General features: G+C 38.2%; 1 protein-coding gene across 2 annotated transcripts in view; it reads left to right on the top strand.

Annotated features, from left to right (window-relative positions):
* The window catches only part of Rars2 (arginyl-tRNA synthetase 2, mitochondrial), a 65,021-nt gene that overhangs the window by 8,014 nt on the left and 36,372 nt on the right, over positions 1-20,635 (top strand). For both annotated transcript variants that reach the window (XM_021642686.2, XM_021642687.2), the window contains exons 3-8: positions 145-247; positions 1,826-1,909; positions 7,104-7,201; positions 10,559-10,614; positions 15,005-15,088; positions 19,791-19,867. In XM_021642686.2, coding sequence (XP_021498361.1) covers positions 145-247; positions 1,826-1,909; positions 7,104-7,201; positions 10,559-10,614; positions 15,005-15,088; positions 19,791-19,867 — 502 coding nt within the window. The remainder of the gene's footprint in view (positions 1-144; positions 248-1,825; positions 1,910-7,103; positions 7,202-10,558; positions 10,615-15,004; positions 15,089-19,790; positions 19,868-20,635) is intronic.

Consider the following 20,635-nt stretch of genomic DNA (forward strand, 5'->3'; position numbering starts at 1 on the left):
ATTTTAGAAGTTATAAGTAAATAAAATATTTTGTATTTCTTGGCTTTTAACATTGAAGGTATTCATAGAGTTCATAATGATTCTATTTGTTAGACAAATAATGTTACTATAATAACTCTTCTCCATTTCAATGTTTGTCTTTAGAGAAGTGGCAGATTTTCAGCTATCTGTGGATTCCTTGCTAGAAGACAACAATCACAAATCCAAACCAGCTCCTCAAGATGAAGCCAAGAGACTGGCGGGGAAGGTACTTCAGCTCTAAGCTGTAATAAAGTCAGCATTTAAAGAAAAGCAGAGCTGTAATGAACTATACCGTTTCTATGTTCACAGCATCTTGTAAAATGTTTCAGTTCATTTTATCCCTATGTTATGAGGTCTTAGTGGTTTTCAAACTAGTTGTAAAATACACCTGTTGTTGTAGTTTACTTTCTGTTGCTATGGTAAAAATGATCAGAAATTACTTGGAGAGGAAAGAGTTTTATTTGCCTAGTTAACAGCTCATCAGTCAGGAAAGTCAAGACAGGAGCCTAAGCCCTTCCATATCAGCCATCAGTCAAGAAAATTTCTCACTTACACAGTCTGGGACAGTCTGAACCATCTGATTGAGACAAGTCTTCAGCAAGGTTCCTTTCTAGTGACTAGGTTTATGTCAGGTTGACAATGAAAACTACTTAGCACACCTCATTACTAGCATTATTTAGTTGGTATTTTGTTTTGTTTTATTAGCCACAGGACTGAAGTATTAATTAAATTTATAGATTGAAACTGTATAAGGTTTTTTGGGGGGTGGGGGTGGAGACTCTGTGTAGTCCTGGCTGTCCTGGAACTCACTCTGTAGATCAGGATAGACTCAAATGCAGAGGTCTCCCCAACCCCCTGGTTAGCTGTTTGAATCTAGGAAAACAAACTTGATATATTAGAGCAGTAGCTTACAATTTTTTAAAATAAGTTTCTGAGAAGAGCATTAAAAAAATGAGAGGAAATACAGTATATGGAATGATTACAGAAGCTATAGTTTGATGATTTAATAAACGTTCTGTATTGCTAACTACTTTCTCATTAAGTTGAGTAGATTGCATGAATGACCAAATCAAAATTGTTAGCTTCAGGCCCTCACATAAAGAATGCTGGAAAATTTTTTTTGCTTTTTTTACATTTTCATTGATAGGGTTATATCTTGCTCAAAGATGGTGACTGGGAACTCTAAAAAAATGAAACAGTGAAAATCACTATTGGAAAAAATGTGTATTTTAAAATGCTTTGGTAACAGAGTAATAGTTATTTGATTTCAAGATCACCTCTGGTTTTTTTAAAATTACTAGGAGTCAAATTAATCTTATTATAATATTTAACTTCTCCATGTCTTTTAAGTTCTCAGAAATAAAGATTGGTTGTTCTTTAGTGACAGCAGGCATCTCTAGTTCCATAGAGCTATCAAGGGTTTGAATGGATACATGCAGGGAAAATACTGTTTAAGGGCTTCATTCTGTGTGTTGGTGCAAGTGCTTTAGCAGTAGGTCCTGACACAATGTCCTGTTTGTGACTTCTAGCTAAGATAAAGTGTTCACTTCATGATACCGGGGAAATTTAGGGTGAATGAAAGGGCAAAGGGAAGGGAGAGACTGCATAGTGCTCTAGTGAGGAAAGAAGAAAAGGTTTGTGTAAATAGAATGTTGAAACAGAAGACACTCGCCAAGACCAGTCCAGGTATGATGCCTGAGAACTGGTCTGCCTGCTGTCTTGTAAGCCAGTTTGATGATGTCAGAACTTTCTCATCAGGTCTGTAAAGTGATATACCTGCTTTACATGATTCTTTGTTTTTCAGCTTAAATGTGATACCGTGGTGACTGCCATTAATGCTGGTCCAGGGACGCTAAATTTCAAAATAAACAGGGAATTATTAACAAAGGTAAGAATGGTATATAGTGTAGTCTTCATGCTTCCACGCTGTGTAGCTACAGGGATCCTCCTGCCTTAGAACTTGTCACGCCTCCTCAAACCCTGTGAACATATGACTGATTCCTTAGCCTGGAGTGCAGTCTTAAGTTGATGCATGATCATCCTTCAATTTTAACTTTCCTGGTCATTGCCCTTGTTTGAAACGGCCAGTGTTCAAATCTAGGGCCTTTCATGTGCTTAGGCAAGTGCTATACCCACTGAGTTACCTCTGTAGACCCTGACAGTCACTGACCTATTGGCAACCATAGGCCTGTTAACCTCTTCCTTGCAGAAGCCTTGCTGTTTCACACTTCTTTGACTGCTGCAGCTTGTGCTCTAAACTCTAAGCCACATGGGGTTTATAGCTTCTGTCTTTCCCACTGTCCTGTCTCCATGTTTTGACATAGATAACTGTTTATTGAATGAATGAGAGACACATTGTTTCTACTCCCTGGCAGCCTATAATTCATTGAAAACACAAGGCTTAAACTGGAGAAATCGTGAGGTAGCTTTTTTTTTTTTTTTTAGTGAAACAGTGGATATTAAAGTAAATATTAATATAGCGAGAACCAAAAAGTTCAAAGATGCCAAAATCACAATGGCCTGAAGTATTGGAGAAATCTTTCAAAGGAATTAGATTGCACTCAAGTGAACACATCAGAGAACGGGTGATCCTGGATAAACAATTACATGAAACTTTTTAAAGTTATATTACCTACTTTGCCCATTATTTTTAAAGAAATATAGATTGTAGCAGTCTTAAGTTGAAAATTATAAAGCCAAAAATTCTCTGGGTAGGTATTCTGAGTTATGAGGAATGATTGAAGAAAGAGAGACACTGTAGGATGTAATAGGCGCTACAGAAGCCCTTTTATTGATCATTACACGAAAGGTCTCTCTCTTTTTTTTTTTTTTGGTTATTTCGTAAGCTGCTTTTTTTTTTCTTTTTTTTTCAATGCAGTTTATTCAGGAACCTTGAACAATCTTCTGACCCTGGGGAAAGCCAGCCCACAGCTTAAATAGCCTCTGGGTAGCCAACCCCAGCGTGCCATGTAGGCAATGCAGATAGGTCCACATACACGGAAGCAAGCCAGATCCTCAGCCTTAGCCAAATATGGAGTTGTTTGTGACAGAGAGCACTCACCATCGGGAAGGTGGAAGGCGGAAACCAGCTCCATCTTTAAGGCGTGGCATTACGCAGCTCTCTACAGTTCCCCCCTTTTTTTTTAGACCCATCAGGCAAGAGTAGAGGTCTGATCTTTGATATTAGAAATAAATTGGGACTTTGTACCGAAGTTCATTTAGGTGTCATCCACCCAAAGAGCATCAGACCCGTCCGATACCTTTACGAAAGGTCTCTTATCTGATCTCGAAGTTGTCTTAAAGAACCATTACCTAAGTCACTGTAAGAATTCCAGGTTTGCCAGGAATGTTTCATGACTGAGGTCACGCAAAGGCTTTGAAACTTAGGAAGAGCAGCCTCATAAATCTCAGATAACAATCACTGATTATTCACTTGAAGGCTAACATGGCCGTCACTCCACTGTAAATGCCAGGTGCAGTGGCTCTTCTAAACCTTTGCTGCATCTCTGAATGCAGACTCTCTCAAGTTTTTTAATCTCGGGCCTTTGCTCCTTGGTCCTTACTTCTTCTGAGCAGAGTTAGTGCTGTTTTCACGTCATTGGGATTTTTTTTTTTTAAGTCTCTCATTCTGAAGTAAATCAGCTAGCCAAAATGTACCCCAGAGAGGAGGACATTTATTTTTGAGCGTGTTAAAACAGTACCTACCATCTATTGGTATACTCATCCCCCAGACCCTAATCCCCTTCTTTGCAGGGCCTCAACATACAGGCAAGGCCAGCCTCAAGCTCAATATAATTTGAAATCATTCCATGGCAATTTAAAAGCCACTAAGTTGCTCATTTGCAATTTTTAAGTGGTGCTTTTCTAGTTATTGTCTCAGTTTTATGGAAGTAGAAATAAATCTTGCCAAATGTGCCTTCCATATTTTAAGCCTATGACAGCAATATTGTCCTTCTTTTGTTCTTCCTCATATTGTACCTGGAGGTGGAGGGGAGAGGATAAAATTTTTCTTTAAAGCTACTTTGGCTGAAAGAGATAAGGTTTATATTTCCAGGAAAATGTATATATCTGTAATAATTCAAAATTTTAATGGCCACAAATGTTATACTTTATTTCAATTAAGATATTGTAGAATTTTACCTAACTTAGAGATGGCCAGTTGGATTGGTTACTACAAATATATCCATGGCTAGGTGAGGTGTAATATCTAAAGATGTAAAGAACTCTTACTTGGGTACCACACTTAATACTTGTCAGTAGCTTATAATCATTTGTAGGCGAATCAGTAACTTCTGATGGTACTTAATTCAGTTAAGAGGGAGAATAGAAAACATGGTTTAAATCAAGTTCCATTTGCATTTTATAAAAATACAGCCAAAACCTTATTTTCTTAAACATATCTGAAAAATCCATGGTATAAAATCATATTTTTTATTTGCAAATCCAGCTTTGCATACTCTGCCAAGAAGAGGAGGAACTGTTATGCCCAGATCTTAGGGTCTCCAAACACCGCCAGGAGCCAGACTACGTATGCAAGAGCAGAGAGCTTTAAGCTTCTGGCTTAAGCTCAGGCTCTCCTTGGTCACCAACAAAGTGGATCAGATAGGAGAGCCCTCTTCTTCCCCACCTCCACCCCCACCCCACCCCCCACATCCCACCCAGCAGATGAGATGCATGGCAGTGTTTTTATTGGGGTTTGAGCAAGATGGGGAATTTCCAGCCTAGCAGTTACACAATTAGGTAATATTCAGCAAGGGCAAACTTGTTACAAAGTGATTGGCTAACTAACATTGAGCTATATATCTATAGACCTCAGGAATATTAGGTATTTCTATGCCATGAAAGTTCTGCTACAAGGCCTGTAGGCTTCCCAGCACAGATGCCCCACCCTGAGATAAGATACCTCCCATTCTTGTGGTTACCTCCAGGCTATTCCTTGGGTAGAGAATTTTATGATCTTGTTTCTGGGACTGATAATGTGGGCGGAGGGTATCAGGCCTGGTCTTCTCAGAACTGTTTTGTGACTTCAATAAATAAGTTTTGCCTACAGTGAATGTATTCAGTCAGCATTTACTTTGAACTCAAAGGAATACTGAATGGTTTTATATTAAAGAATTGGCCAGGCAAGTTGGAGTCCTGTTGACTACTAAGGCATAAGAAAACAGTCAACCAGTAGAGTTAGAAAAGAGAAAAGATGTAAGTCATTTATAGAAAAGGATGGTGATAAACAGAAAGTAACAGCCAATCAAAGTATCCATCAATTTCCTTACACTCCTAAAATAGAGATGTAAAAGACTTTAGTTCTGATTAAAACCTTTTATGTACCAATATTTGCAAGAGTGCAGCTTACATTTAAACATGCATATTGGTAAATATACTAGATTTTAGTGCTTTTATCTATTGGAATATGATGAACAATTGTATCTCCTTGATACTTTGTAGTTAAAAATCATTCACTTGAGTCAGGCACGATGGTGTAAGCCTGTAATCAGGAAGGCAGTGGCAGGTGAATCTGTGAGTTTGAGACCAGCCTAGTTTACAAAGTGAGACCAGGACAGCCAAGGTTACACAGAAACCCTGCCTGGAAAAACTTAAAAACAAACATGCAAAACAAAACAAAACCACATTCATTTGTAATTGATACCTTCTAGAGAAGAGAGAGAGTTAGTTTTATTTAAAGGTGTAGCTCCTGGTAGGTTGAACATACTCTACTGAATGGCCACACACCAGAGTATACAGGCAGCATTAATTAGACTCAACTGGTTAAAAAACAAAACAGTGAGTCAGGGCCTTACTGTGGAGCCTAGGCTAGCCAATAACTCAGGATCATCCAGTTTTTGCCTTCCTTCTGAGTCACTGGGGTTACAAGCATGCATCATGTGCCATAGCTCATTTCTTGACTACAGTAACTAATAGTGATAATAAAATTCTTAACATACCTACATTTTTTAAGGCCCCAGATGAAGTTGGCAATGCAAATCCAACTGAAAAACAATACTTTATAACAGTAGTTTCAAGTCTAACTATTGGGTTGTGGAGGTGGCCCAGAAATTAAGAGTTCTTGCCCTTATAGAAGATCTAGATTCAATTCCTAGCATTCACACTGTGACTCACAGCCTTCTGTAGCTAGTTCCCAGGGATCCTTCCTCCTCTTCTGGTCTCTGCAAACAGCAGGCATCTTGTGATCCTTGTGTATATGTGCAACACTCATACATGTAAAAAAATGAAAAGTACACATAAGAGAATCCTCTAAAAATGAACAGGTGCATTATAACCTATAGAGAAGCATTGCATGAATTCTGTGAACTATGCTGTAATTCTGTGTTACTAAATAAAAGTTAACCTAGAGTACATCATGGAAGCTTCTGTTGGGTTTTATCTTCCACTTGTAGAGTCAACAGACATTTAATTACATGTTCCTATTTGTTCACTAGCTGTACATGGGGCTTGAGTTAGCACAGGAGCAGTATGATGACCTTGAACTTCTGATCTTCTACTTCCCAAGTGCTAGGTTTGTAGGTGTAGGCAGTGCTGAGGTTAAAACACAAAGATTTTAACAAGTGAGGAAAGCAGTCTTATCAACTGAGCTATTATGACCTTAGGAAAATTAACCCCCATGCTTTTCTTTCCTCCTTTACGAGCACAGTCCTCATCTCTGATGTTGTTGTGAGGGTAAGAGAATTAATATAAGCCCTCATCACTGTCTTTGGAACATAGCCTGCACTCAGAAATTCTAGATAGTGCTTCTGGCTTGGGTATTACTATTTCCATGGAACTTTTGGCAGTCAGCCTTGTCTCACAAAGCTTCAGCTTCCTGATCTCTAAGCACTGTCAATGGCTACTGTAATGTCAAATAGACTAAATTTATAAGCCCGGAGTAGCCCCTCTGTATCATCTCACTTTATAAGTGTTCTGAGAGGACTTGGTAACAAGTGATGCTGTGATGTTGATACTGGAGCTGGTGCTGCTGACAGTGCTATAACATTCTAAACTTCATAAATAGAATGAACAGGTTAGTGACATTTTATTTTCAGTAACATAGTGATTAAGAGCTATCATTAAATCCCACTCCTATTTTTCAGGCAGTGTTGCAACAAGTCACGGAAGATGGCTCAAAGTATGGATTAAAAAGTGAGCTTTTCTCAGGTCTTCCCCAGGAGAGGATTGTGGTTGAATTCAGGTAAGTGACAATTGATCTTACCCAGCTGATAGGATGAATCCACCTTGGTGATTGACTTTGCACTAAATTACATGTGGAATGTTGAAAATCAGTGACATCATGTTATTTTCTTGGGTTCATTAAACAATGAATACAAATGACGAAAATAACTATTTTATGTATAGACAGGATCTCCTGTATCCCAGGCTGGCCTTGAACTGGATGTGTAGCCAGTGTTGACCTTGAGCATCTCTTCTTTCTTACACCTGAGTGCTAGGTCTGTAAGTGTGCACCACCATACCAGGTTTATGCAGCACTGCAGTTCCAACACAAAGATTTGCACATTCCAGAAAAGCTCTCTTATCAACTGAGCTACATTTCCCTGACTCTCATTGTACTTTTTTCTCTTTGAGTTAAACACTGAATGCTTTAATGTTTTTATTTATTATTTTATTTATTATTTCAGTGTGTGCATGTGTCAGGGAAGCACTTTGTAGAGTCCGTTCTCTCCTTCAGCCTTCATTTGAGCTCTGAGGATTGAACACAGATTTCCAGGCTTGCTTTGCAAGATAATTTACTCTCTTGTCAGCCCAAGTACCATGGGTTGTTTGGTTTGGTTTGGTTTGGTTTGGTCTTGGTTGTTGTTGGGTTTTTTTGGTTTTTTGTTTTTGTTTTTTTTTTTTGGGGGGGGGTCTTCACAGCCCCACGCTCCTGGAATAATGACTCATTAGACTCAAAATATTTTTGTAAATAGGCCATACAGCTAGGCTCTTCTGTCTAGCTCATAACATAAAATAACCCATTTATTTTAGTCTACAGTCTGCCATTTGGCTGGTTACCTCTGCTCACATACCATGTGTCTGTCCTCTTCCATGAGGAATCTCTCATGCCTTGCTCTATCCCAGAATCCTTTCTGCATGCTGGATGTCCCACCTCCTATTTCCTGCCTGAGCTAAAGGCTTTTTATTGATGGGTGATGCTTCCATACAGACACAAAAGATTCCTTTTACATTATTTAAAACTGGTTCTTCATTTTAGTTGATTTGTAAGGCAAAATAATATAGGTAACTACTATATTAAAATTTTAACATATTGGATAACTAAAGAACAAAGCCTTGTACTTGTAATTAGATTTTTTTTTTTTTTAATTAGCAGAAAAAATAACTTCCCGGATTTCTTGTCTTAATTTTTAGCTTTTATTCTATATGTGAGGGGGTTGTGTGTAATGTGGGTTCATGAATGTGGTATGCATGTAGAGGTCAGAGGACACCCATGGGTGTTGGCTTAGCCCACGTTGTCTGAGAACAGAGTTCCTTGTTTGTCACTGTGTACACCAGACTACTTGGCCTGTGCATTTTCAGTGATTCAGTGATTTAATGCCTGTGCCACCATAGGAGCACTGGGATTGCAAACACAGGATACCACATCCAGTTTCTATGTGGGCTCTGAGAATACAAATATAGATTGTTATTATTTTGTGGCAAGGATGCTTTGTCCAATCAGTAATCTCCCTCTTCCCAGCTCCTGAATTTTTAATGTGATTCTAAGTAGTCTTCAGATAAATTTCTAATCCACTATAAATAAAACCATCTAATGCTTACACTATCATGAAGTAGTCAAGAATGTAAAAGGAACATTAATATCTAACATCTTCACTATGTACATGCTGTTTGACACCTCAAAAAAACTACTGGATGTATTTATCTTCCCAAAGATGAAGAATCTTGATGAACTACGTTTGCACGTAGAAGGATGAGACTTCCCAGAGATCTCTCCTTTGTCTGCATTGGTTTTTGTGGAGATTGTGGGTCCTCAGGCGTATACATACGTGCTGTGAAGACTAGATGTCAGTCTTGACTGTTTCCTCAGGTGTTGCTCCTCGCGCGCCGTCTGCCTCGCTTGAGACAAGCTCTTTTACTTGGCCCAGAACTCACTGATTAGTTCCCTGGTTATCAGTTATCCACTGGGAATACGCTTTCCTCTGCCTCTTTAGCACTGATACTACAGCAGCAGATCACCAAGCCTGGCTTTTGTACACAGGTTCTGGAGATCAAATTCAGGGCCACATGCCTTTTGGGCAAGCAGCTTTTACTGACTGAGCTATCTCCCCAACCCTCTGTGAAATTTTAAGAAATGATACGGGAAATGTTTTGTGTTTACCCCATAATTTTTGTTACTTAGGATAATTTTTTAAAATTTAGTTATGGTTACAAATTCGGCAGTCAGAGAAATAGTTTTCCAGATCGCACAAGTCCTGCTGCCATTTTGTGTGCTTAAAAACGGCAGGCACTGAAGGACTTAAATGTGTCCGATTTTAACAGAGACTGACTGTTAAGATGATTTCTGTGTCCATAGAGCACGCATGTATCTTTGCTCTGTCTGTGCTGTGTAATCCTAGTACTTAAATTGGATTTAGAGAGTTAGAGATTTGTTGTATGACAAAAAGAAAGACTTCAAACATCCACCCTCACACTGCATTCCAAGGACACAAGGAGTCTCCTAGTCCTTGTGGGTACCGGGTATAGTGCAGAGCTCACCTGTGTGTTCTGAACTAAAGCTGCAGTGGAGTTCTGCAGTGCAGCACAGGCCAGCATTGCCAGAAGCACCTCAGATCCATCATGTTTGTTTGGTCCCGAGCAGGGCTTCTAAAACTTCTACCCCAACCTCTTTTGGCCCAAGAAATTTAAAGTTTGTATGTTACATGTACTTGTTTATATGTGTGGGAAAGAGTGTTTGTATGCTGCTGCACATGTGTGAAGGTCAGAGGACAGCCCGTGGAAGTCAGTTTTGGTGTTTTTTTTTTTTTTGAACATGTGGGAACTCAAGACATCAGACATCAGGCTTGTCAGCAGATGTCTTTACTGAGCTATCTTGGCCTGCCCAAGAAAGTTTATAAAACCATGGGTATATAGGTAAATAAAATACAAACTAGTCATGTAAATTAAATATTTAATGATAAGATATAATTTTAAAACAATAAGTTACATAAAAACTTACCATTTGCTAATTTGCATACTAACATGAAAAATACGTTTATTTTTATGCAAAGAATTAAATCTTGGCTCAGTGTTTGATATTGTAGAACATAGAGCATCTGTCCAGCACTTTTATCTTCCTAATCTTAAATTTGCTTCATAAATGTAGCATTCCTGGATATCATACTACTTTATGGATCACAGGATCAATGATTATTGGTCAATGATAAGGTGATTCTTTTCAAATTTCAGTTTATCCTGTTTATTCTGATTTCTAACTTACCTTTCTCCTGAATTGTCAAAAGCTCTGCTCCCTGATTATGTCAACCTATGGAGGAGTTATCTACTTCATTTTCAAAATTTTTGTTATTGAAATAAGAAAATATTCTTGCAATTTTTGCAGTTCGCCTAATATTGCCAAAAAATTTCATGTTGGACATTTACGCTCCACTATCATAGGTAAGTGTTCCCTTTAACAGAAAATATTAAATATGCCTTTGGGAATGTTCATTTATATGAGCATAAGTAAATGTTACACTGAGTTGGAAAGTTGGTTAATGGGTTAAAAGCCAAAATTTATTTCAAAAGAAAAAGACTCAGAAATCAGTTTTCAATGGTATGTGTTGGAAAACTGTTATACATGTGGAAAACCTTTTGAAAGAGACAAAAATAAAAAATAGTCACAAAGTATTTCTGTGGGATTGGCAGAAATATTTCAGATTATCTTGTTAATTTTTTTGTATTGAGACTTAACTAATTTTCGAGACTGAAAACTAAAATTTCTAATAGAACATTATGAATACTAAAACTACTTGATAGCTGTAAAGCTTCAGAGTACAGTTTGCTTTTTTAAGTGTCTGTGTGGGGGTTGGGGTAGGTGGGTGGGTGGATGTTTGTGGGTATGTGGGGGTGGGGGGTTGTGGGAGGAACCACCTGCAAAATCCAGAAGAGGGTGCAGAATCCCCTGGGGTTGGAGTAGAGTGTATGGGAGCCATCCTGCATGAGTGAGGAAGTGAATTGTAGCGCACTCAAATACAGCAAGCATGGAAACACTGAGCCATCTTTCAGGTCCTGCCCTCCTTCTGCCCAAAATGTTCTGCAGTACTGTGATGAATGTATATTAAAGCTGTCGTTAAACCGTCAATTTTTATCTAACCCAGCTGGACCCAAATAATTGAGACAAAGACTTCAGTTTTATTTAACATTTCTTTTATGCACAATAACTGAGCAGTATTAGTCTATTGTAGCCCTCTATGCTAATCTATCTTCCAGCCAAAATTCCCAAGATACTTGAATTTTAAAGCGTTCTCTAGTCCAGCTGTTTTCCTATGATGTCTCTTGAACCTCTCTCCTCATGCTCAAAGAATCTTTGCCCCTCCCCTTGCTGGCAAAGAAGTTGAGCTTGATTCTCTCTTCTGCTCAGTTATTGGCTGATAAGCTTTATTGACACATCAGAGGATAAACGGGGAGCAATGTTCACATAAATGTGAGACAGGAGAATTCTTAGAATAAGCATTACAGTGCCATGTCCAAATCACAACCAGATAGTGTCATAGAGAAATCAGCATTTGAATAATAAAAGGGTAATCTTTACACAGCACACAAAACATTATGCCAGCAGTTTATTATATTATTAAATATTATATGTTATTATATATATTATATATTATTATAATTCAAAACTCAGTTTAGAATATGTAATATTAGAATTGGAGTTTATTAAGTATTTAGAAAGTAAAAGAATAAAAAGCAAAACAGAAAAAGAGACAAAGTATGTGATGAGGTAGAGAGAAAAAGCATAAAACCAAAACATAGTCAAATCAGATGCTTGAAACATTCAGCAGAAAGCAAATCCTTTTAAGACAGCCAGCTAGTAGAGTCACCACCTGATAGTCTCCTCAGCTGGGACTTCCAGGTATAAGAACAAACAGCAACAGCCAGAGGTAGTACCAAATCAAACACAGCTTCCACTTGAACAGCTCGTGACATTGAGGCTGAGTTTCTTGCAGCTGAACCTCCAGTTTCTCCTTCCTATAGTTGCTTTTATGTCACAGCATAGACTTCTGTTGGAAATGATTTACCTTACAGCTCTTCATAAAGACAGTATTTGTTCTCCTGGGCTGCTACTCTTCCCTCTGTGTTAGGGGAACCAGCCCATTCTTAGTCAAAGAACTGACAGGCTTGATTCTGAAGTGGGAGCAGTGACAGTTTCTTAGTGAGTTTGCAGATCACATGACAGTTTACTAACATAATGTACATTTTCCCCCACTTAATGTCACAATAGCCCTGTTTGGTAAGTATAATTAATTAACTAAGAATAATGAGGAAGAAATTCAGACATAAGAAATAACTTTCCCAAGATCACATGGATAAAGTATTTGTGGCTGGGATCTGAAATAGTCCAATTAGGAGCCATATACATATATTTAGGTGTATTTGTGAGATATCAGTGTCCTAAGAAAAGTAGTTACACAATCTTAGTAACAGGTGAAGAAGATAATCCTTTATGCTGAAACTATACTGGAAGGTATATATGCCTGCAAAGAAGGAAGATGCTCAAATTGGGTTTGGGGGGATTTTTTTGTTTGTTTTGATCTTGTTGATTTGGGACAGGGTCTCATTTGTAGCCCAAAATGGCCTAGAACTACTGTGTAGCCCAGACTAAATTTGAACTTTTAGCAATTCTCTTGCCTCAGACTCCCAAGTGCTGATTGCAAGTCTTTGCCATCAAGCCACTATGTTTAAACCATGGAATTATATATTATACAATATAAATCGTTACAGAGTTATTGGGAGGACTAAAAAGGTTTTTTAATTACATTGGCATGAGTGACTCCTATAGTGAGAATTTTGGAATTTTCGTTTTTTTTTGAAAACACAAAAATATGTTTTTGTTTTAATCCCCGGTATGGGAGTATGGGGCTGCTTTGCAGCAGCTGACTATGATTTGCCTCGTGCTCTGGCAGGAGCATGATTTTGCCAGCTGCAGATGGTTTCTACAATTGTGTAACATCTGAAATTGTGGGGACTTTCCATTGTTGTTAGTTGTTGCTTGCCATTGGTCGTGATTTGTTTAGTAGTTGTGCCCAAAAAAGAAACAAGGAGAAATTAGATATCCTGACAGCTAAGATCAAACTTGTCCCAAGAGCTCTCTTTCCTTTCCACTGTATCACTTTTTCTCTCATATCTAGTGTTAGGGGTTTGAAAGAGAAGAAGAAAAGGGGTGGAGAGAGGTGGAAGAAAGAAGAGCCCACAAGATAGCAAATACTTTCTACAGACCCCCAAAAGTATCCCATGGATGTCGGTTATCAAGGAAGGCTTTACCTCTTCTGCCATCACTTCCAAACTCCAGTGCCACTACCATAATCCAGAAACTGCCGCTCTTCATGTCAAATCTTCTTGCAGTACAGGCAAAAGCAGTCACACCATATCCTGTCTTGGTTTGTTTTACAGGTCATGACAAAGCACTAGGATCTTTATTAGAAAGTGCTACTAAAGAGAGGGGAAAACCAAACAAATACTCCAGAGTTTCATAACTCTTCGTCAATGGAAAAACGAGCAAACAAGACAGATGTAACTCCTTTGCCAAATCTTGTGCAAAGTGTACCTTATAGTCCAAACATAGAGGATTTCTGCAACCCTAACTACAAGACACTCTGGGAACTGGAGAAGTAGATATTTAAGTTTCCAGCTTTTGCAGTATATGAAAGCAGGCAGAGAGTTGAGTAGAACATATATTGAATGTCAAATCTGCATCAGCAGAACATGCTAATAAAGGCTGTTGAGCAGTGTGTGCTCTTAGGGAATAGGCTGTGTGGGACACTTCACTGCTTGAAAGGAGATTATATGAGCTAATTAGAAAAATGTTGGGCTGAAGAGATGGCTCAGAGATTAAGAATACTGGCTGTCCTGAGTTCAATTCCCAGCAACCACATGATGGCTCATAACCATCTTTAATGAGATCAGCCCTCTTCTGGTATGTAAATACACATGCAGACAGAATACTGTATAAATAAATATATCTTTAAAAAAAAAACTTAGGACATAGACAAATTGTATAGTTTTCTTTAGGATGCAGTCCACACATGTGAGTGCAGGTGTCTTCAGAGGCTGGGGTGTGTGTGTGTGTGGCAGAGGGAGAGGGAGAGAGAGAGACAAATAGAGACCAGGTGTCTACAGAGGCTGAGGTGTATGGTGCGTGTGTGTATGTGTGTGTGTGTGTGTGTGTGTGTGTGTGTGAGAGAGAGAGAGAGAGAGAGAGAGAGAGAGAGAGAGAGAGAGAGAGACCAAGTTCCTTCAGTGGCTGCGGTGTGTGTCTATGTACATGAGTGCAGGTATCTACAGAGGCTGGGAGTGGGGGATGCACACACAGGTGTACATGAGTACAAGGCATCAGATCCCTTGGACCTGGAGTTACAGATAGTTGTGAGCTCCCTGATATGGGTGCTTGGAACCAAACTTGGGTCCTCAGGAAGAGCAGCAAGTAATCTTAACTGCTGAGCTACTTTTTAGCCACCTAACTGCTGTATTTCTTTATTACTAAGATTCTGTTCTCTTCTATCCTTCGAATTAGCTAAGAATAGAATTTATTCTAGAATGTATTTCTTAACTGTAGTGATGTTAATGAAAAGTATGTTATTGTGAAAATGATGGGAAGCTTTGGAATAACATCAGAGTAATTCCTTACTGTATACCCACACACAGATAAACACATGAGTGCTTTTATAGAAAAGATTGGATTGGCAAGTTTGGTTAAAAGGGATTTCTATGTTATAGCTTGATAGTAGAGAAGTGCAGTTTTAAAGCCAAAATGGATAAAAGAATAATATTATATTTCACTTATGACTAGGAAATTTTATAGCAAATCTAAAAGAAGCTTTAGGACATCAAGTAACAAGAATAAATTACATTGGAGATTGGGGCATGCAGTTTGGTAAGTATATTTAACATGCTTTTTATTATGTGGCTTAATTGTTTTAAGTGCTGTGTCACTTGGTCATCTGTACAGAATGTAGACAAGATACCTGTTGGATAAAATGATAGACTGTATCGTGGTGCTAGGAATTAAACTTGAGGGCTCTTGTATACCCAGTACTTGTTCTACCACTGAGCTGTATCTGCCAGTAGACTTACATATTCTGTATAAATATCACCACATAATTAAATTGGCATACTCAGAGCAGTGCTCACACTTAACACACATTAAGCCTTTAATAAAGAAGAGTAGTTTACCTGTATTGGCTACATTTAGAAATGAATAAACAGAGGGAAAATTCCAGGCCAGCCAGGGATAAACAGAGAAACCCTATCTTGAAAAACAAAAACAAAAAAGAAAGGGAAGAAGGAGGAGGAAGAAAAGAATAAAAATGAACCATCAATAAGACCTTTTAGATATGACCTTTATCAATAAGATATCAATAAGACCTTTTTGACATAAAGATTGATAACTGACGTAAAAACATTAGTTTTCAAATAACAAAACCTATATATCCTGTTTTTATCCCAGGTTGTATTTGTCCTTTTAAATTAGAGTTATAGTCATCTTTTAGCAGTTTTTATTAAGAATGTAAATAGTAACAGTCCTAAGTTTAAAACCTCATTTAGTAATTTTTTGTTTTGTTTTTTGAGACATGTTTTTTCTGTGTAATAGAGGCCTGGCTGTCTTGGATTCTCTTTGCCTCACAAGTGCTGGGATTAAAGGCATGAGCCACCCTGCCTGGTGTTTTTCTTTTCTTTCTTTCCTTTTTCCTTTCTTCTTCTTTTTTTTTTTTTATTTAGTAATTTTTTAAAAGCACAAATTAATACTATGCATGAACTCTAAACAGACTGATAAACTACACCTGTCTAGTTGGCTACTGTTAGGCCCAGCAAGAGCCTAAATATAAGAAGGTATGAAGAGAACTCAGGAAACTAATCATCCATCGATGCAAAAACGCAAGAGACTCACTCTTCTTAACCATTGCAATGGGGTCACCCCTGCTGATCAGCTAGGAGTGGTACCAGAGACAAAGAGCTTAGGTTTTTAAAAGACACAAGGCGGGAATCTCCTGGGGTTGACTTCTTGGCAAGTTAGGATTGGATGAAGTGTCTAACTTTTAAAATAATTGGTTAGTTCTGGTCACCCTTAGGTCCAGTCAGCCCTGTCATAAATATCTGATCTTCAAGTCAGTTTGGAATTTCCTGCCATCCACAGTTAAATGTGTGGGGGGGGGGTGATTAACTCATCCCATGTCTGTTCTGAGGAGGGGGGGTTACAGGCTTTGGATCAAAGGTCAGGAGAAGGATTGGGGCCATTTGGCCCAGTTTCCAAACAAAGCCTATCTCACCGGCGCCAGCCGGTGATTTTTTCTCCATTTAGTAGAGATCTCTGCTTGTTCTCTTCCTTATCTCTGCCCTCACAGATGGCTAATGTCAGGAACTTTTACATTCCTCGGTTCTCTGGAGAAGCACTAAGAGGCTTTAATTAACATGGGCCTAAAACTTGCAAATATAAGTTATAAGGCAATTAAAAGAAACATAGGTTACAAAGTTAGTCTGATTCTTTCATTTCCCCCTTCTCCTTGTAACTGCTTCAATCATGAAGCAGCTGTAGAGTGAGGATTCTATTTTAAGAAAATTTTGTCTTTTGACTCAACATTTCAGCCTGTAGAATGGGACAGTGGGTCGAAGATCCGTCTTCTGGAATTTCTTCGTGCTGATGACTGGGCCGTTGATATCTCAGTTTGAAAGAGCCTGAATGCTGGTCAAAAGTTGGGGCGAGTACGTGGGTAGTTACCTTAGTCTGTAATTATCTGGGTTTTAGTTTTCATTCTATGTCCAGTCATATTTACTCTTCGGTAATGTTATCTTAGTGCAAGCACTTGCACTGCACTAATCTTTTTCCTAATAAACATAACCAGATGATTTACAATGCAGGGTTCAAACATTGAAAAAAAACAAGCAGAGTAGCTAAGGGTCCTATTTCTTGAGTGCCCAAGGGAGTTGCTTTTAACTGAATTTCTCCTGGATCTTTAGAGCTCTCACCCAAGATACTAGAATCTCTTATTTTGATGCCAAAATCATGGCCTTTTGTCCAATTATAAGTTTTTCCTAATTTAGTAAAGATTACTAGGAGGCAGTCAAATGAGGCAAGGCAGTCCTTAACAGTCTCTGGTTAGTTGATTCAATTGAAGAGATGGGGAGCAGTCATGTCAGCTTCCAAAAAGTCCAGATTTCAGCTTGTAGTCCCTAGCTGGTCCCGGAAATAGAGTCAATAGGGTGAAAATCTGCTGAGACAAATTCAGACTAGAGACAGAAGTTAAGATTTGTCTATTACATGGAAAAAATGAGGAATCCTAAGACCAGGGAAAAACTCATCTGGGATCCGTTTGAGCTATGCCAGATCTAGGTCTCATGACCTTTTGATTTCTATAAACTCATATGAATTTTTCGTGCACAAAAGAAAATATATATTAAAAGACTCAGAAAAGTAACATATCAGCAAATCTAATACAATAACATTTTGAGAGTAACAGGTAAAACTATATCCAACGGAATGGGCACCAGTCAGGTGTTTGTTTTGTACCTTTTATAAACAACTTAAGTTTGTCCACAGTCTGAAACTCTAACATTTTAACTGTGAGCCCTGTTGGTAATCAGCCATTAAAGGATCTCAGCTACTTTTTGTACATTTAGACAGGAATACATTAATGGCTTTACTGCTAAACCCTGGATGCTTGGATTTTTCTTAACAAAGCAACTAGAAGGAGTAGGTTTAAGATATTTCTGTGTCAAAGTCTACCCGAGAAATGGCAGACATTAAGAATACCATAATAAAAGCTATGACTTTTGGGTCAGATATATACATTAAACAGATGTTTTTAGCATGATGATAAGTACCTTTAAATCTATTTTCAGAAAACAACCAAAGGAAATTAAAATTTCAAGCTTGTAGTAAGCAGTCAGTGTCCCATCAACTTACCAGAAGTCTATTGATCAATGCCAAAATTCTGAACTTTTGAAATCTTATACCAGTATAAGCACAAGGGTAGCAAAGAGAAGAAATCTAAAATATCTCCCCTTTTTAATGTCTTAAATAATTTTTCTATCATTATAACTCATTCTTATATATTTTAAAACATTTAGAGACTCTAAATTTTTTGCAGTAATCAACCCTGAAACATTTTTTTTTAGACCAAACAACATTTTTTATTTTTATAACCTAAACTTCTGAGCACTGAGATTGTAGCTCGGTGGTAGAACTTGCCTAGTAAGTCTGAGGTGCTAGGTTCAATTTCCAGCTGTGCAATAAATAATTAAATCATCATAACCTAAACTCCTATATCCTCAGACCCTACATAAGCTCTATATCTTTTTATCCAACTACTTATCATAAGACACAGGCAACTGATATAAAGCCTGTGAGCAGGGCAAACCTGTTTTTCTTTTTACACAAAAGATGTAGTACCTAGTAGTTCTAACTAACTAATGAATTGTCCAATGAGCTGATAGTGGACCTATTTGTCTGCTCTTTAGCTGCCAAGCTACAGTTAAGTTAGCCTAGCCTTCCAGCCTAGCCATCAATGTGATCAGAGACCTGAGAAGGATAAATTATGAGCTAAGTAAATGTACCAATCCATGTACCAATCAAAATGACAGAGATGACTAGTTAGTCCATCACCTAGGCAGTGTCCCTGGCTCCTGTGGTCTCCTGGCTTCCTGAGCAGAGGCAATCCAGCCATCAGGCATAGAGGATGAGAAACTGCTGCTGTGGAAAGAGGAACAGGAGAGATTGACCTCACCTCACCTCAGACAATGTGAAACAATGACTCTGCAGGTGTCCACAGCTGCATCCACAGTTAGGCTGGGCTCTAGCAGTGGGCCAGTTGAGGCAGTGTTGCCCAGTGGTTAGCATACCACAATCCAGAGTCATGGTCATCTGTTGTTGTCCAAATCTTCTCGGAGACCTTGGGGAGCTACTGCCAAGATTTTGGTACTTTCTTTCACAATGAACTTACACATGTTAAAATGCCATATTCATCAGATCTCTGACAAGCTTGAGGGCCAGCATATCTGAGTTACTCTTTGTCTATTTTTATCATCTGCTCTAAATTGTGTCCTATAAAACAGAATGCTATAATCTCTAATTTGGCAGTAAAGGGAGTATTGATTACAGAGATTTTAGATTTTAGATTTTTGTTTGTTGTTTCTCAGTTATTCCAAAATGAAAGTAACACAGTCATTCTTACCTTTATTTTAATACTTGTAAGTTTTTTTGAAAGTTTAAAATCACTTCTCATCAGTGTTTTTAAGTATATTAGTATAACTTTAAATATCTAGTGCCTCAAAAATTCAATAAATGTTTGTTTTTCTTGTCTGCCAAAGAGTCACTGGATACTTTTAGTGCAAAGATACATAGTCCTAGACCTTTTGTTGGATCTCCTCACAGTCTTTTAAACTTAGGATCAATGATTCATTACCAGTGGTTTGGAATATGTCATTTTATAAGATATGCCTTGTGCAAAGTTTATATATACATAGTTCTCAGGATATGTAATTGAGAAGTTCATCTTTTTATAGAATTATACCTGTTTTTCACCATGACTGTTCTCTGCTATTTTATTTTATAATTTGTCACTTCCTCATTATCTTGATAGGTCTGCTGGGAACTGGTTTCCAGCTGTTTGGCTATGAAGAAAAACTCCGGTCCAATCCTTTACAACATCTCTTTGATGTAAGTTGGTAAGACAACCATAATAGGGATTTTTCCCTAAAAGTTGACTTGAGAATACAGTTTTCCGTAGATCCAACAAAAGGTCTAGGACTATGAATCTTTGCACTAATGGTATCCAGTGACTCCTTAGCAGACAAGAAAACAAACCCTGAAACAGTTGAGGCTAAGTAAGCTTTTCTATTTTTTACTTCTGGATAAAAAGTGTGTAAGTTTGATGAATATCCAGGGCCAGGAAACTTATATTATTGTTTTAAGAGAGGTGGATATGTAAACCAATGCATGCTGAGGGAAGAGGAGATTCTGAGGTTACATGCATTGTTTTGAGAGAGAAATGTGTGCATGTACTAGTATCCTGGATTTTTATCAGCTCGATAAAACCTGGAGCCATCCTAGAAGAGGAAATCTCAGTTGAGAAAATGTCTCTGTCAAGTTGTTTGTATGAAAGTATGTGAGGTATTGTGTTGCTTGATGATTGATCTGGGAGGGCCCAGCTCATTGTGGGTGGTGCCATCCTGGGCAAGTGGTTCTGGGCTTTATAAGAAAGCAAAGTGAGCAGGCTGTGAGGAGCAAGCCTGTATTTAAGCAGTGTTCCTCCATGGCTTTAGATCCTGCCTTACATTCCTTCCCTGACTTCCCCTCAGTGGTGGACTGTGATTGGAGTGAGTAAATCAAATAAACCACTTCCTTCCCAGGTTGCTTTTTGTCATGGTGTTTTATTATAGCAATAGAACCCCAACCAAATTGTTACCAGGAGTGGGACATCGCTGT

The sequence above is a fragment of the Meriones unguiculatus genome, chromosome 20, assembly GCF_030254825.1.
Source record: "Meriones unguiculatus strain TT.TT164.6M chromosome 20, Bangor_MerUng_6.1, whole genome shotgun sequence".
Lineage (NCBI taxonomy): Eukaryota > Metazoa > Chordata > Mammalia > Rodentia > Muridae > Meriones > Meriones unguiculatus.